Source organism: Moschus berezovskii, chromosome 3, assembly GCF_049115385.1.
Source record: "Moschus berezovskii isolate FMDL1 chromosome 3, NW_MosBer_1.0, whole genome shotgun sequence".
NCBI classification, from domain to species: Eukaryota; Metazoa; Chordata; class Mammalia; order Artiodactyla; family Moschidae; genus Moschus; species Moschus berezovskii.
Genome location: NC_142462.1, coordinates 21,604,246 through 21,622,539, shown reverse-complemented (window position 1 = coordinate 21,622,539; position 18,294 = coordinate 21,604,246). Strand labels below are relative to the sequence as shown.

Here is an 18,294-nt window from a genome sequence, read left to right as displayed (position 1 = left end):
TGAGGTATTATTTTTCTGCAAGTTGTTAACCTACCCTAGGGAAAAAGAGCTGATCTTCTGAAGAACTGCCACTTCCTTGATCCATGGCTCTCATCTAACAAAAGTGAAACATGCGGCTAACATCTGCAGGCTATTTAAGATATATATGTGGTTGCTTCCAAGTCATTACACTGTTACTTCTGTGATATAGCCACTATTTCCTTTTTCTATTACCAAAGTCCCACAAAACTTCCTTAGTTCCTCAAAACCTGCTGCGTGGTGAGGAGGCAAAGAAAATGTTCACTTTTCACATGGATGTCAGACTTAATGATGCGGCCTCAGGGATCAGAGCGATCTGAGTTAAGATCCCATTCTGGTATTCTCCAGCATTAGTATGACCATGGGCAAGTTAGTGAGCTCCTCTCTTGCTCAACATCCTTTATCTGCAAAACACACACCCTTGCAGTCCTTACAATGAGCAGATGGCTTGCTTTTGGAGAGTTAAATCCCATAATGTGTGGGAAGCACTTAGCCCAGTGCCTGGCCCCTGGTAAAGAGTTCATGGAATGGAAGCTATTACTGTCACTGCAAGTGGAGATATAAATGCTAAAACGTCTTCCTAAGAAAGCTGATTCTAAATTATAACGTGAGCACTCCTGTCGCTTTCTCTGATCGTCTCGCTCTTCCTGTCCTTGAGGCAATCTGTAGAGAAACCTGCTGTAAGATGTGTCGGGGTCTAGTGGCTTCTTGGCAATATGTTTTGCAGTGGCAAATATTGATTTATTAATAATATGGGCTGTAACCACAGGTAGAAAATAGGACAAAAAGAGAATGGAATGACTACAGTGATCACCTTTCCCGGACAGAGACCTCAGAATATTGACCATTGTAGCTCTCCTTGTCATGTTACAGTTTGACAGAATCTTGATAAATAATCAAATTCCCTCCTTCATTTCATAAGTGGGAAACTGAGGTACCCATGTAAGAGAGAGAACCAGGACTAAATTCTATACAATAGTCTGTATATTTGATTATGAAACTTTTTAAACATCACAAATGTAGAAAGACTAGAATCACAAACTTTCATATGCTCATCACCTATCTTCAATAATTATCAACCCATTACCTCTGTTGAAAAACCAGATTTCCATCTGAGTCTGGGTTGGGAAGATCCCCTGGACAAAGAAATGGAAACTCACTCCACTATTCTTGCCTGGGAAATCCCATGGACGGAGGAGCCTGGTGGGCTACAGTCCATGGGGTCACAAAGATTTGGAACAACTTAATGACTAAATGTCAACAACAAGACCTTGTTTTCTTTGGAATCCTAACTCTATAATTACAGTCACTAAAATCCCCCTGCAATGCAGGAGATGCAGGTTCGACCCCTGGATTGGGAAGATCCCCTGGAGAAGTAAGTGGGAACCCACTTCAGTGTTCTTGCCTGGGAAGTCCCATGGACAGAGGAGCCTGGGGGACTACAGTCCATGGGATCACAATGAGTCGGACACGACTGAAGCGACTTAGCATGCACACTCAAGCTGGTATGATTTATCCTTCACAGAGCTCTTCAGAAACAGTATTTTACAGAGCAACTCCCAGGCAAAGGACCGGAAAGAGGACATGGCCTAACAAACAAAGGCAGGTGGTCAATAAATGTCTAAACTGTAGAAAATCTGCCCAAGTTATTTATACAACAGCCTGGAAAGCACAGACTCATTATGAAAGGCACTGCTCCTTTAAATTACTCACTGATCCCACCCAGATCTTGCACCCTGGCCAAATGCCTAGCCACTCTTGCTTTAATTTAGTCTAAAAAACATGAGTAGAGAATTACAAAAGATCTAAAGGCAAAGACAATTTTTATTTCCCAAAGAACAGAACAATATCAAATAGTCAGCTCCATCCTCAGCAATGGTCCTTACTGTTGGCATTTGCTTAACCAGTCTTTAATTCCTGTTTGATAAACTTTATAAGGTAAGACATGACTGTTTTGTTTTAATCACGAGAAACTAGTTCAGACATCTAAGAACTGTGGAAGACTAGACAGTTTACGTATTTACTATGTGAAGAAAGCTTATCAGATTTTTTTATCCTTTGTTATTACTTTAATTATATTATCAGGGAAATAATAATTGTTAAAATGTAGAAATGTAAATTTTAAAGCTATTTTTAAATTGATTTTTAATTTATAGCCTACTATGTAGCATTGTTATACTGTTAATATCTTTTGGGACATCTTTTTCTTAATTTGGACACATTTTTATAACTCAGTAGTCACTGCAGAATGCTTTATAACATGGTAAATTTAGTGATTTGGATAAAGTATCCGATCATTTTATCTTCATGGCAAAACAAATGAGATGCAAACATTGTGAATAAAATTAGTAAACTTTGCTGAAAGATAATGTTCTTTCCAAAAAGTCATAAGATATAAGTTCTCTTGGATTTATTGATCCTAATATTTATCCCAAATGAATTTCACACAAAAAAGCTAAAACTATGGCATTTGATTAAAGGTAACAATTGTTTCTGCATTTATGAAATGCAAAGTGTAGTAAGCACAGAGGTTTATATTTCCTTCATTGAACTAATGAGTCTTTCCCTCTGAAACCTACTTTGTTTGTATATAACATCTAAATGAGAGAAAGGTGGGAAGTATTAAAAACCGAGGCAAAATAAAGCATGACAAAAGGGATCCAAAATGAGTGGGCTCTTAAGACATTAAACTAATAAGAGATTTCAGGACGATAGTAGAACTGAAAAACTGGAGAAAGTGTAAGGCTGTCCTCTGGCTAATCTCAGAAAGCAACAGCATGACTTTAGATTAAAAAAATGTCAGAACAACTAGTAATAAAGTATGAGATATTGTGGTTATTGCTAATGAATCAGTTGTGTTAGGGAACATTATATATATACAAGGCTTCGGTTATTAATTCATAGTTACACATCAACAAACTGTCTGAGCAAGTGCCTAGTTTAGGGGAAAGATATCTATTCAAAGCCAGCATTTCCAAAGCCCAAAAAGAGGCCTGCAAATAAGAGAAATAGTGGTTTTCATCTCAGGATCCTGCATGGGAATCCCCTTCTTTAGGTTTCTGAAGAGTTGTCTTGATCTACAAGCTTGTAAAATCTCTCTTGTTCTCAATGAAATTAAATTTTCAGTCTCTTCTGAGAACTTCTTTAAGGACAAGGGTCAACAAAAGAAAGAAGTCATATGCAATACCAGGGACATGATGTTATACATCTTCCTTCTCTGAAAATGTAACAGCGGCTGCATTTTGCTACACAGCTTTGAACGTGAAAATGTGAAAGTGTGAGTCGCTCGGTCATGTCTGACTCTTTGGGATCCCATGGACTGTAGCTCACCAGGCTTCTCTGTCTGTGGGATTGTCCAGGCAAGAATTCAGGAGTGGGTAGCCATTCTCTTCTCCAGGGGATCTTCCTGATGCAAGGATTGAACCAGGGTCTCCTGCATTGCAGGCAGATTCTTTACCATCTGAGCTACCAGGGAAGTCCCTTCTAATACCTAGTTGTCTCCAAATCTTAGTATACCTGGTCTGAAGAGCAGTTAACATTTGGTCAATTGCATTTGAGGCAAATGCCAAGAGATATGGGGCTTCCCTGGTGGCTCAGACAGTAAAGAATCTGCCTGCAATGGACATGATGATTTTGACCCCTGGGTTAGGAAGATCCCCTGGAGAAGGGAATGTCAACCCACTCCAATATTCTTGCCTGGAGAATTCTACGGGCAGAGGAGCCTGGCGGGCTATAGTCCATGAGGTCACAAAGAGTTGGACATGACTGAGCGACTAAGCACACAGCACACTCACTTGGTCAAACTGATACAAAGTCAGCTTAGTAAGCTTCCTGCTAATCGAGGCTATTCGAGGAGCAGACTATGGCATGGAGCCCTCCACTGATTCATCCCCAGTCCGATAGCTTTGCTTCTCGTTGGGGCTTCTCCATCTTGCACGTATGAAGAAGTCAGTCCCCCATCTCATTCCTTACTGCCTTAGCATGTATATCTACCCCTTCCATTCAGAGTCTGGAAAAAATCATGCTCATGATTTCCCAGTTTACCATTCCCTGAAGGCAAGGTTAAAAAGAAGGAAAGTATGATTCTTTTTCCAGAACTTCTAAAGTCTATACACTTCAAGCTGGCAAGCACTTCCAAACCATGCAAAACATGGGGTTCAAAATAAGCCTTCTTACTTCCATTTTCAGGTATACTGAGCTAGCCACACATGAGTCTTCTTTTGCCAGGGAAGTCTGTGGCTTTTAAAGGCATTTGGTACATAGCTGGGCTGACTGAGTGCTGAAGATTTAAATACAGGATTATATTTTAATCTACCCAGGAAAATAGTTTCACAGGGCCTTTCAGAGGGGATTGCTTCCTGATTTCAAGTCCTATTTCTATCCGATAGTTCTTCCAGCTAACACTTAGCAAATCTGGTTTGGTTATTTTTTTGGCTTTCATGCTCTTGACTGACTGCATATGCAGCTGTAGGACAGCTTGAAACTCCAGTGGAGACGAAGTTAACAAAGTAAATGTAAAAAATGGGATTCTGTGGAAACAGAAGGGCAATTCAATTTTTGACGACCTCTGAACTCACTGAAATTGTGCATGTAATATTAAGACTGAAATTGTGGTGGCTCTCTACAACCCTTGCAAAAATATTGGCATGGTCAGGAGTTAGTTATAATGAAAATGGATAAAACAACCTTGTAGCAATCTGATACTACCTCGGAGAAAGTGGAAATGTCAAACAGACTCTGTGATTGAAACACAGTCATCATATAGAGTGGGAATGAAACGTTTTTAAATAGCTCTACTCCCCATAATATAATGGGAAATTCAGACTACTTGAATGTAATTCTTTGAATATACAAAAATATTCATTAATAGATATTTGGTTGTGTCGCCATGATTTATTTAGATTAGAAACTTTAAAAATCTCCATGTGGATAATTCTCCATAAATATGAATGAAAAACCCTTTTCTCTTTCCACATGCCAGCTTGCAATTTTACGGGCTTGAAATTAAAAATAGCAAACTCTATATCTTATTAAAGTATTTATACCTGATTTTTTAAATTAAAGGTGCTACCCGGCGGGTGATTTTTCACCATCCATCATAATGTGGAAAAGACATTTTGTTCTGTATCTCCTGCTTTTGCCAGCTTTTATGAGTCAAGCAATATATGGACAAAGAAAGAAAGGCTCAAAGACCAATTTACTTGCAAGGAAAAATCTCCAGGGTAAAAAAATGTTTTGTTTTATCTTTGTTAGTTTTAGTTTCTTAAAACCCTAATGTGAATTTTTCCAAATAGCACTTGGTATAAACAGCAAACTACATATTTATGTATATATGTGATATTCTATTTTGACATGATCATAAGGCACCTTACATGCTTACAGAGCATACTTACATGGGTACTTACAGAACACACTTAAATGGTCACAACAGAGAATGCCACACACATAGATAGAGAAACTGAGGCCCAGAAAGTGAAGTGGCATGTTTGAGGCTGCAGGCAAATTAACTAGCAAGTCACAGAGCTAGGATTCAACCTTCAGTTCTCACTGTTAGGTTTCTTTGTCCCTCAGCACTGAGGCAATGCGATGAGTCCAGTCATTTTTCTCCCTTGATTTAAAAAATGTTAAAAAAAATTTGCACCCAAACAAGATAGGGCCTCACCAATATGTCCCATAATCTGAGAGTAAGGCAGAGTATTATTTACTTCCAGACAACTTTGTCTAGTGTTTGTTGAATTTTTAAACTACAATGTACTTTCTTTCCCACTCACTTTAAGTAAGTTTTACCTTGGGAAGATGCTCAGAATATATGGTATTTTGTTTGCTTTTGATTGGCATGATTTTAGAAGAGGAAAAGAATTTGAAGACTTGGGAAGAGATTTAGTTATTTACAATGTAAGCCCGATCTCCAAGGTGCCTCTCTTTTTCACTTCCTTCTCTTGGAAATCAGCAATTCAGACCACATGCCTCAGGGCTTTCCTTATGCAAAGTTGTTTTACAAGTGGGGACTAGGATGCTGCCTAACCTATTTGCTCTATTTCAGACTCCATGTGCTTCATAGATCTTGTCTTCATCGTGGACAGCTCTGAAAGTTCTAAAATTTTTCTCTTTGACAAACAAAAAGATTTTGTGGGTAGCCTGAGTGACAAGATATTTCAGCTGACCCCAGTTGGCTCCTTGAAATATAACATCAAACTGGCAGCCCTTCAGTTTAGCAGCTCTGTCCAAATTGATCCACCTTTTTCCTCCTGGAAGGATCTACAGACTTTTAAACAGAGGGTCAAGTCTATGAATCTCATTGGGCAAGGTACTTTCTCTTATTATGCCATTGCCAATGCCACAAGGCTACTTAAGAGAGAAGGGCGTAAGGATGGCGTGAAAGTGGCTGTGCTGATGACTGATGGCATTGATCATCCAAAGAATCCAGATGTTCAAAGTATTTCTGAAGATGCCAGAACTGCAGGAATATTATTTATCACCATTGGACTTTCTACTGTAGTCAACGAAACCAAACTGCGCTTGATATCTGGGGATTTACCCAGTGTGCCCATTCTCCTGTTGAATGATTCAACCCTTGTCGACAAAATTCAGGATCGCCTGGTAGGTACCTAACATGTTGATTTTATATATATTTCTTATTATAATGCTGATAATTTGTTCACAAATTCTGAAAGGATAATAGGTCAAAAAGATGAAAGGAAAAAAAAATCTACCTTTGAAATGGAAAGAAGAATCTTTCTTATGGGTCTCTACATTCTTGACAGTTTGCACCACATACACTGGGGAGCTACCAGGCTAATTCTCTGTAATTGCATTCCTAACTTTCAGTTCAACTTTACTATCAGCCAATGCTGAATATTTTTGGAAGGATTCATTTCCAATCATCCGTCTGGGACTTCTGTTTGTGCATCATGGGCTCAGTGAACACTGCTGACTTGTATTCAACTTGTGGTCAAATTGCAATCTGCCATATTTGTCTTAAGTTCTTTTTTTCCCGTTCCACTTGTGCAGAAATATTTTTTGACCCTTCTTCTCACCATTTTCCATATTATGCTCAAGTGAAGGTCACAGACTTCCATTTTGAAAATCTATCTCTTTGCTTCTTAGGTGTTAACAAGGTCATCTAATTTTAAGTCACGATTGGCAGTATCACTGCTTTTCTTTATTGGTTGTAAGAACCCTTCCTTGCTGCTAGGGAGAACACAAGGCAAAGCAATCAAAACAAAATTCCTCTTCACCACATTTCTCGAGGAGGAAATCCTGGAGATAAGGCAGTTGATTTGTTAAGTGTCAAAAATTAGTTTTCTTAAAAATTCTGATTTAAAAAAAAATTCTTGACAAGAGGGCTAGGCTGATGTGTCCTTTAGGTCCTGAGTGCTTCATATGGCTCTTTTCTATCGATTGAAAAAAACCTCAGGCCCTCTTTCAGAGATTGTCTTGCTCCTTTTGTCCCTTCTCTCAATTCTTTTTCCCAACATTACTTTGATTTTGTTACTGTCAGTTGTTTTCAGCACGAGACGCTGAGTTTTTCTTACCTAAATCATAGTGATTATGTCTTGAGTGCTGTGTATTAGGCATTGCTCTGAGTGCTTTATATGTTTTATTTTACTCAGTGTTTACAACAATCTTATGATGTAGGTACTCTTATTATCTCCGTTTTATAGTTGAAAATTTAAGGCCAGGCAAAGACCCCAGTCTGCATGCTTGACCCTCTAAAGTTAAACTGGGAGAGAAGAGAGTAATTTTTTTTAAAAGGTTTTCTCAAGCAAAAATTCCTTGAAACAGTTAAGAAACATCCCTCCTCCAAAATCTACTGCTGTTTTTAACCTTTTGAAACGTGGGCATTAGGGGAAGACGAAGGGGCAGTTCTGCCTAGACCTTGGACGGTGGGCTCAGCCCCAGATACCTGGGGTGAATGCTTATGTGAGCATCTCTTCTGCAGGAAAGGGAACATGCTGCGGGGGGGACTCGGGGTGGGGGGTCAGGCTAACTGCCTAGCCCTGCCTGTGCCTAATTTGAGACCTCACCACTGAATGAGACAGAAGTTTCCAGCATGTGCAGGAAAGAACCCTGGGGTTGTGATAATGAGTCACCTGCTGCTGCCTGGAGAAGACACAGGACAGGCAGCTCCTTGTTTGGCCAGATGTGTCAGCTCAGGAGGTTCATACTCCCTCCAGACACACCCTGCCTAAGAACTCCTGCCCAGCTGAGAGCGCAGGCTCTTGGCAGTACATCCGAAGCAAAACTGTTTCTGGGGAAACCGAAAATGACCAAGCATCCTAATGACTCTGCTCTTCCGTAGCATCCTCTGGTTTTGGCTTGTTTGTTCAGATGGAAGCTCTGTGAACAAGCCATTTCTTAGAAGGAGGTGCTGCTTTCCAAACAAACTGCAGGATCCAAACAGCTTATTGGGTTTTTCAAAGAGATATATACTAAGTATCAATGTTTCCAATGGCCATTGTCTAGGAAGCAAAACTGGACTTTTGCTCAGACTATTTGAAAAAGTCCTTCAGTTCAGTTCAGTTCAGTCGCTCAGTCGTGTCCGACTCTCTGCGACCCCATGAATCACAGCACGCCAGGCCTCCCTGTCCATCACCAACTCCCGGAGTACACTCAAACTCATGTCCACAGAGTCGGTGATGCCATCCAGCCATCTCATTCTCCGTCGTCCCCTTCTCCTCCTGCCCCCAACCTTTCCCAGCATCAGAGTCTTTTCCAGTGAGTCAACTCGCCGCATGAGGTGGCCAAAGTATTGCAGTTTCAGCTTCAGCATCAGTCCCTCGAGTACATCATGAGGAACGCTGGGCTGGAAGAAGCACAAGCTGGAATCAAGATTGCTGGGAGAAATATCAATCACCTCAGATATGCAGATGACACTACCCTTATGGCAGAAAGTGAAGAGGAACTCAAAAGCCTCTTGATGAAAGTGAAAGAGGAGAGTGAAAAGGTTGGCTTGAAGCTCAACATTCAGAAAACGAAGATCATGGCATCTGGTCCCATCACTTCATGGGAATTAGATGGGGAAACAGTGGAAACAGTGTCAGACTTTATTTTTTTGGGCTCCAAAATCACTGCAGATGCTGATTGCAGCCATGATTGCAGAAAAAGTCCTTATCTAATCTATTACATCTGTAGTTCAATTTTTTAAACTTTTTATTTTGAAATAATCATGAAGTTGACTTAAAATAAGTTACTTCTGTATTAAGTACAAAACTTCATTTACTTTAAGTGCAAAATTCCGTGAGTTTTTCTAGATGTATGCACCCATGAAACCACCAACACAAATAGGGTACGGAACATTTCCATCATCTCTAAAAGTTTCCTTATGCCTCTTTGCAATACATGCATCCCTTGTTCCTGAGATAACAACTGACCTGAGTTGTCATCCTAAATTAGTGGACATCTTCTATAATTTTATATAAACAAGCTCACATCATGTGTACTCTTTTTGTGTCAGGTTCATACTCCCAGTGTAACGATTCTGAAATTCATCTGGGTGGTTTTTTGTATTGTCAGTTTATTCTTTTCATTAAGAGTAGACTTTAGTTGAATTTATGGACAGGAGTGTACACAGTGAATAGATTTTGCAGGAGCCCAGACAAATCAAGGAATTATTGCATGTTCCTTGACACCTCTATCAGGAAGTATTATGTAAGTACCCCTGAAAACAATTTAGTTCTAAATTACCCAAGAGAGACCTGATGATTCCAAAAAGAAAATACTCATGTTTCTGTTTTATTATGATTTACAGAATGGTACTGAACCCTAAAGAAACACATTCAAACCAACCTTCTGGATATATTACTTGGTCCTTTAAAAGAGCAAGAGAGAGTATGTGGATATTAAAAAAAATTCTTTATTACCTTTAACATTAAACTTTAAAAAAAGTCTTTATGGGAAAAACAATTGTAACAAATTGGTCTCTTTATTTGGAGAGTACTAAAAAAAACATTAATTTAGTGCATCTTCTCCCTCACAGAGCAAGAAGGGATCAACTTCATCATTTCTGTGTCATCTTTAGAATCCTAGGCTTCATTATTTTATTAGGATGGTCCACTTCCCAGTTTTTCAAGGCCTCCTCTGTTTAGAGCCTTATTTCTGTTCTCTGAGATTTGATAATGGCTATTCTTCTGCTATGTTAAGTTGCAACTATTATTTTTGTCATAGAATTTGTAATCCCTGCCTACTAAGTTCTGTATTCTCATCCCATTTGCTGTCATGCTAGTAACTTTGGCAGCTTCCTCACATTTTCTCTGTTCCCTTCTGAGGGCATTGACCTCATGGTCACTCAGAAAATTGGTAATTCCAGTCTAGACTTCTATTTTTCCCACATATCTACTATATAAAACTCTGACTCTGTTAATAAAATGCCCCTTCTTTTTGCTCTGATGAGGTCCTTTCTCTATTAAAACTTTTTCATTTAAATCACAGTATCCACCTAGACTTTCATTGAACAGGCCCTTCCCTCTGGCTTTGACCACGTTCTCCCAATTGTTCTCCACATGGCCTGCCTCTCTGCTTAAGCAAAATGCCTTACTACTCTCCAAGCCTCCAGCTCTGTCCACTTTTTTAAAATGTCCCTCCTCAGCGCTTCCTTTGATTGCCCACATTGGTCTTTATGCCTTTTTTCCTTATCAACTTTGACATATAGAACAACATTCCATTAATGAATGAGTTGGTCCTTTGCGTCCCTTTATTTAAAATCACCCAGAAGGCCAACCAATTCCAAGAAACCATCCTATTCCTCCTCCTCTGCCCGCCAAGTCTGGGCTCTCCTTCCCAAGCAGCTTGCTGTGCGGTGTTCTCTATCACTGGGGCTTATGGACTACAAGTGTCCTTAGGGAACGCAGCTTTGTTCTTGTGTGAAACAGTCTTATCTATCTTTCTGTTTGGGTCAATTTTTGTTTCCACGGAAATATAAAATTTAAGCAAACACAAAAGCCAATGAGTTCCAAAAATAATTAGTTGCATTGTTACAGCTTTTAAGCCTCCTGGCACATACATTTAAAGGGTAATGTGGCAAAGCAGAAATTGAATTTTCAAAGGAAAAGCTTAAAAAGTGTAAACTTACACATCTGCCGCACTAGCGGCTATATTCGTGAGTTTAAAATCGATAAGGATATTGCTTAGTATAAAAAGGTAATAAAGGACACAACTTTGAATTTTTCTTTATTTCAGTAGCTATTTTCAAATATTACAATCTGAGTTGAATTATTAGTTGCTTTATTGCCTCTCTTTCAGATTTCTTTTCCTTTTCTCCCTCTTAGAGGAAACCAAGTTTCTGATGTATATTTTAAATATTTTCACAGTTTGGATCATGTTCCAGGCATTCATCTTCAACTTTCTTTTTCATTAAACTTTTTAGGAAATTTATCTGTTAAAATATATAAATTCAATACTTTGATGTTAACTGCTGAGTGGTATTTTGTTATTGATCCTTTATATTATTGATGGATATTTCATTTCAAATTTTTCACTATTAAAAACAATGAATGCTGAACTGTACAAGAATTTCTCTAGGGTGTGTCTGGAAAGTATATCAGGAACACAGGTGGAAGCCAGGACTTGTCCTGGGCAGCCTAGAGATAAAGCACGTAAATTTCAACTTTCTAGGCACAGTCAAATATTCTGGAGAGGGTAATGCTGTTTTACACTAAAACTGTCAGTTTAGCTGAGTTTCCATTGTCCACATGACCTACTAGTTCTGTTTTTTTTTTTTTGACCTACTAGTTCTTAAAGACACAAGTATCTCATCTGCTTTCAGCCTGGGTTTACTTTGCCTAGTAATTTAAAATCTTTGGGGTAGGGTGAGAGAAAGAGAGCATAGGTGAGATGCTGATTTTGGTAGATAGGGTCTGTGGCCAGAGCTGGACAGCTCCCAAGACCACAGGGTCAAGCGTCCTTGTTTTAGATGTGGAAAATGAACTGGAGGGATTATATGACTTGCCCATGGTCAGGTGGCTAGATAATGGTGGAAACAGGATGAAAACCCTAGATGACACTTAATTCCTAGTCTAAATTTTTCTCTGATTAAATTACCAGAGCTACTTAAAGCATGTGCTATATCTTCTCTAAACAATTCATTTGTATCAAAATAAACGTAGAGTAAAAACAAAACTAAAAGGATGCAGAGTCTTCTGTAAAGGTACAACTCTGACTTATCTTTAGCTTCCTCATTACATTCTTAATTTTTAACAACTTGCAACAAATATTCTAGTGATTTTTGCTTCTGTTTTCTATTTTATCATGTGTGAGCTACCCCGCAGATTCAGTCATAAGGCATTAATTTGACACATAAATTCTACCTTCAGAGAGTAATGATTCTATCTGTAAACATAGCTTGTGTCCACTGATTCAGACATGATCTTCAGTACACTTTTCAGGTAATAATACACCACTGAACTGGAGTGGGGTAGTTAGGCCTAAAGGTCTGGCAAAAACCACATTGTGAATTTCTCTAAACTTATGAATTGAAAGTAGTTTTGAAAAATATTCTGGCTAATTCATCTCTGTGTGGTTAAGTAGGAAATAGTGCTGAGCTTGGTCAGGTAGCTCAGCCCAAGAGTGTGACCTTGGGCAAGTCACAGCACTGTGTCTCAAGTTTCTTTATGACAGAATGAGCCACTGGACCACATTGACTTTTAAGGCTCATTAATATTTTATGAAGTTATCACCCTAAAATTAATGTTCTAATGCTAAACAATAAATGCACATCTGTATAAAGATAAAATAGCTTCCCTGATAGCTCAGATGATAAAGAATCCACTTGCAATGTAAGACAACCCCGTTCGATTCCTGGGTTGGGAAGATCCCTGGGAAAGGGACAAGCTACACATTCCAGTATTCTCGGTCTTCCCTGGTGGCTTAGATGTTAAAGAATCCGATCCACCTGCAATGCAGGAGACCTGGGTTCGATCCCTGCGCTGGGAAGATCCCCTGGAGAAGGGCATGGCAACCTACTCCAGTATTCTTACCTGGGGGCTATAAATAGTTGGACACGACTGAGTGACTAAGCACAGCACAGCACTTAGGGATAGAAAGACAGAGAAGAGAAAATACACAATTACATATTCTGCCTAAGTCTTTGTAAATAAAAGAAAGAAAATTCTCATTATGGCTGATTGAGCTTGTAGCCAAACTATGGAGATTCTAGAGCTGATAAAAAGGAACAGGAGAGAAAACATGGGATGCAATAGGATGAAGTTCCTAGAAGAAAATTATTTTTAATGAATGTTAGTATCCTTCATGTCTTCTATTAGTATATGGCTCAGAGTGCTCCTTGGGTGGTTGGCTGGGGCTTTATTTCTTTTACAAGGTTAAAAAGGCTGAATTGCTATTCTTCTTGGAAATTGCATATCCCATTGGGAATAATTAAGGCTAATAAGAAGCTGGAAGCAGAATCATGAATTGAGTTAACGTTTCATTCTTTTTTCCCTCCTAGGATATCTTATTTGAAAAGAAGGTAAGCACCACATGCTTTGATTACTATGAATTACTCTAAAACGCTCACATAATCAAATCAGCGTTATAATTCACATTAGAAGGTAAGGTGTGACTAAATAAAAATCCTTACTTTTTTAAAATGAGCTGCTCTATTTTGAGGCAGCCATTTGATTTCTTTTATGTTGCCATATCCACTGCAGGTTGGAAATTTTAGAAAAAGCAGGAAATATTTAAATGATTTTAGAGAGTGGTTTTGGAAATCAGTGATAATGCAGATGGCACAGTTTTTGCTTACTTTGATACTGCTTCCTTCATCCTCATTGTGCCTCAATACCCACCGCTCATGAGGGTCCTCCACTCTAGTATGCCTTGAGTTGGCCAGGATGAAGTAGTGTTCCTGGCTAATGAACAGAGCTCAGAGTCACCCCCTGCTACCTGATGACTGACTAAGCTCATTCTCCTCCCTGATGGTGGCCACTAGAACAATTGGCGAAGGAAGCTGGCCAGTATTGGTTGGATAGTACTCAGCGCAATTGATGACCATCAGCTTACTGAGGACTGCTGTACCGGACGTATGTTTCTAGGTAGAGGGGTTAGAACATCTGAACTTAGTTGGAGAGATTGCTTCTTTAACATGAGGACACTTATGAGTAGTATCACATAAAATACTTAGGAGCCAACCAAAGCTTGTAGAGAAGCATGCTTCACTGAATCATACGTGGTCAGATACATCACTATTTTATGTGCCATTTAGAGAGATTTTAAAAAAGCTCTCTGCCAATTAAAATATGATACAGTGCCTTCTTATGAATTACAATTTTTCATTTTATACTTAAGGCAAGAGTCCTTTTAGATGTACTTAGATATAGATTTTTAAATCCTCTATCACTTTTGTGCATACTTAAAAGAGAAAATATAAGCAAACAAAATTGGTTATTTCTACAACTTCTTTGCATTCAAAGTCGAAATCTTCTGAATCACTTTCTGTCTCAGAGTCATTGCTACCCTGGCTTTTGCACACAGTACCGGCCCCTGTGCCACAAAAAGTATAGGTGACACAGCATTTCTTCAAGTGCTCTGGCTGTGCCTTTGGAGTTTTCTTCCATCTCATTCTGGAAGAGTGGAAGGGCACGTGCAGAAAACACCAGCTTCAAATTGGTCAAGCCTGACTCACAGAAAACTTTTTCTAATTTCAAACATGTGAAAATAAGGAAAAAGATGCATCTCAGAATTGATAAAATACGGTTTAAATAAAAATTTGTCCTTTGTTGTGTAAAACAGCATTTGATAATTGTATATTATTGAGCCTGGATGTGTTATATAAATGAAAAACAGCAGAAATTCCAAAAGTTCACTGAAAATGTTTGTTTTCTCATTTTAACCGACGAGTAGATGTTACGTTAATACATACATTGTTAATGGGAGGTGTATTTTATTTAACCATGCCAATACTTTAAAGTTTAATACTTTATTAGCTGGCTCTTCCTAGTTCAGAGTTTTCTTAGAAGAATTTAATAGGGAGAGCAAAAGCTCCATAAATTTTCAAGGTAAAGTTTCTTCAAGGGAGTGCTCCATTTAGTTATGCGTTGAATGAGATTTAATATGCTATATTTCACCGTGTGTTAACATTGTGTTTCATTGTCGATTTAGTGTGAACGCAACATTTGTGAATGTGAGAAGGGGGATCCCGGCGATCCAGGGCCTCCCGTGAGTATATTTCTGCTTTGAACGTAGGGTCAGCTCAGGAAGTCCTAGCCATGATACTCTGTCCTGAAAACACTGGGCTACTTTGTGCTGTTGAAAAGCAAATTGCAGCAAAAACGGAAATGCTGTATCTTTCTTTTATTCCTAAAGGGATACATTCTGTCCTAAGAAATAAGCTTGGGATTTTACTGACCTGAACTGAGGGCAGATTTGCCTTAAAATCAGATGTTCTTCCCACAAAGGATATTTCAGCATCTCTTCTGATGCGACAATTGGAGCCAGAAGTCCTCGGTGAGCTAGGCAAAGCTTTATCCTACTACCAACTACAAACAAGTGACTGCTCCAGAAGTTAACTGTGTCTTCACACTTAACCAAGTGCAACCCTAAAAATGCCTAGTGGGGAGGAAGCTTGTTAGGGAGCTCTGGATGTTAGTGAATTGTGGGAAATGCAAGACACCACTTGGCAACTGGAGATAAATGGCAGGATTTGCTAACACGGTTCAGTACTTGAAGAGATAATCCCCAAAGACGTGTGTGCTTCCCTTATATTCTGCCCTAATGCCTGGTAGGTGCCGTGTCTATTCTGGGAAGGTGTTGGAAATGACATCACAATGACTGGAGATGCTAGACATTTCTCTAGCACTCAGGGGCTTTTAGACACCTCCATGGTGCTCCTTCTTCTGTGATTTCAAACCTTAGAGGTCAAGAGCCCAGAGGAGACATGTCACAGAAATGCATGAATAATGTTTTTGAACTGATGCTTGCATTTGGGGGCAAGGAGGGAAATGTGCACAGTGAATTTCTTAGACTTGGACACATTTTCTTCTGAGTCTTGGGTCCAAAACCTGTACGTTTTCAAATCATTCTACCAATCAAGGCATCAGAAAGAGAGAATGTTTGTCTTCTTAATTTTTTTCTTCAAAATACACACTAGATGCATCACATGAAAATGTGGCAGTCAGTAGGATCTGATTTTGGTCAGAGCAGAGGTTTAACTTCCCCTTCCTGTGCGGTCTTAGTTTATACTTGTTACACCAAGAAATGGGCAGGAAAGGTTTGCTTGGGATATTCAATTATGTTTTAGAATAAACAGAAAACTTACAATTGCTAAGCTAATCTGACAATTTCAGTCACTCAGTACTGTTGGAAGAGGTTACTGCACCGTGTTTTTATAGGGATAGCCATATGTGGACATGTGTGCATAGTCACTCAGCCGTGTCGGACTCTTTGGAACCCTCTAGACTGTGGCTGGTCAGTCCACAGCCATAGAACTCTGCCGTTTAGCATCTATTGAGTGTTCCCAAAACCAGTTCACAGAAGAGGGAGATTTCTGGTAATTTGAGAATAGGAAAATAAAAATGCCCTTCTGGAACAAAACTGAAGAACTCTTATCCTATCTTTTGAAATTCTCCCTTGGCTATCAGGGAGAGAGAGACATTATCTTTTTTTGAGCAAGTCTAGAGAATCTGCCTATTCGAGACTGTGCCATCTTCCCGGTGTGTAGTAAGGGAAAGCAGAGTTGACTCTCTGCTTGGTAGGCAAAGTTTTGTTTTTATAATCTTCTCTCATTTTATGGGATAAAGCTGATAAGAAATTACTGTAAGGTGTAGGAAACTAATGTCTGTTCCATATAATCTTTTTCCCCTTTGTCTTCAGGGTACACATGGGAACCCAGGTATCAAAGGTGAGCGAGGACCAAAAGGAAACCCGGTAAATGACTAAACAGCTTTTCTTTAAACCAATGTATCTCCTTCTAGTTCTACTTAAAGAACAAAAATTAAGAAAACAAAGCATTGTACTTTATGCCAATGCCCCAAAAAATCTGATGATTCCTGTGAAGAATACAGGCTGTTTGCTTCCTGTATTATCTGTCTAGCTTGTATAAGTTTGTATTTACAAATACAGAGAAGCATATGGCCATTTCAGCCAATAAATTCAGGAAACCTAGGGAGTTGAATAAAGAGAAACTCATTCTTAAATAATGGCGGCCTAAAATGATTACTACAATGTTTCATGAATCACTAATACATATTCCAAAACACATTGCTGTTGGCACTTAAGTTTTAAGAATTAAAACTCCTTTACGAATTCCTTAATTCTTTTCTTTGTGTGCCATCCAAAAAAGAAAATCTTTGATTTAAAAAATTATATCATTGTTGGGATGGTCTTTCAAGAGAACAGAAGGAATTATAGGAGAGAGATTAGCAAATGTAACCATTTGAAAATTTAAAGAAAAATTGCATTTAATGAAAAACAATAATTAAAATAAAGAGGAACACATGTACGGAAATGTTTATGTCAAACACAATGAACACTGAGATAATTGCTATAATGCATCCCTCTGATGTCCTAAGTCACTTCAGGTGTCTCTGACTCTGTGACCGTATGAACTGTAGCCCACCAGGTTCCTCTGTCCATAGGATTCTCTAGGCTAGAATACTGGAGTGGGTTGTAATTTCCTTCTCCAGGGGATCTTCCTGACCCAGGAATCAAACCCGTGTCTCTTAGTCTCCTGCATTGGCAGGAGGATCCTTTACCACAAGCCCCACCTGGGAAGTCCTGCTATAATGCATAACGATTTTATAAAATAGGTGAGAAACAAATAATTAAAAGACACAAACAGTTTTCAAGAGAGGAAATAAATCCAGTGAATAAAGAAATACAAAAATGTCTAATTTCACTGGATAATGGATGAAATTTAAAGACTGACAATGAGGTGCCCTTTAATGCTAATTATTCACATTTTAGAAACTTTGGACTTCAAGGCTCTTGGGTTGTTTTGGAGTGGGGTGGAGGGAAGTTCACATAGTTCTTATTTAGTTCACATTTTTTTTTCTGTATTTTAAATTTTAAGAAGTTTCTTAAAGCAACTAACATAGCGATATTGAAACAATAATAACTAGCAATGTGGTGGTGAAATTACTTTCTTCTTCATCGCAAGGGTAACTTGGCAAAAACACAAACATCTTGAGAAGCAATTAGGCACTACATAGGAAGCATTCAAATATTCAAAATTTTAATCCCAGTAACTCCGTTTCTGAGAATAGGTTTGGGAGTTAATGAAAAATATAATAAGTTAGATGCATGAAAGCATTTTTGCCAATTGCCTGCTTGCCAAAGAGCAGGAAC

The 18,294-nt window shown here is 38.8% G+C and overlaps 1 protein-coding gene across 1 annotated transcript in view; it reads left to right on the top strand.

Moving 5' to 3' along the window:
- Positions 1-1,849: 1,849 nt before the first annotated feature.
- Positions 1,850-18,294, top strand: part of COL28A1 (collagen type XXVIII alpha 1 chain) — a 193,920-nt gene continuing 177,475 nt past the window's right edge. Inside the window, exons 1-6 of the mRNA XM_088833381.1 lie at positions 1,850-1,956; positions 5,083-5,240; positions 6,062-6,618; positions 13,460-13,480; positions 15,112-15,168; positions 16,822-16,875. Of these exons, the coding sequence (XP_088689507.1) occupies positions 5,120-5,240; positions 6,062-6,618; positions 13,460-13,480; positions 15,112-15,168; positions 16,822-16,875 (810 nt within the window). The 5' untranslated portion in view covers positions 1,850-1,956; positions 5,083-5,119. The remainder of the gene's footprint in view (positions 1,957-5,082; positions 5,241-6,061; positions 6,619-13,459; positions 13,481-15,111; positions 15,169-16,821; positions 16,876-18,294) is intronic.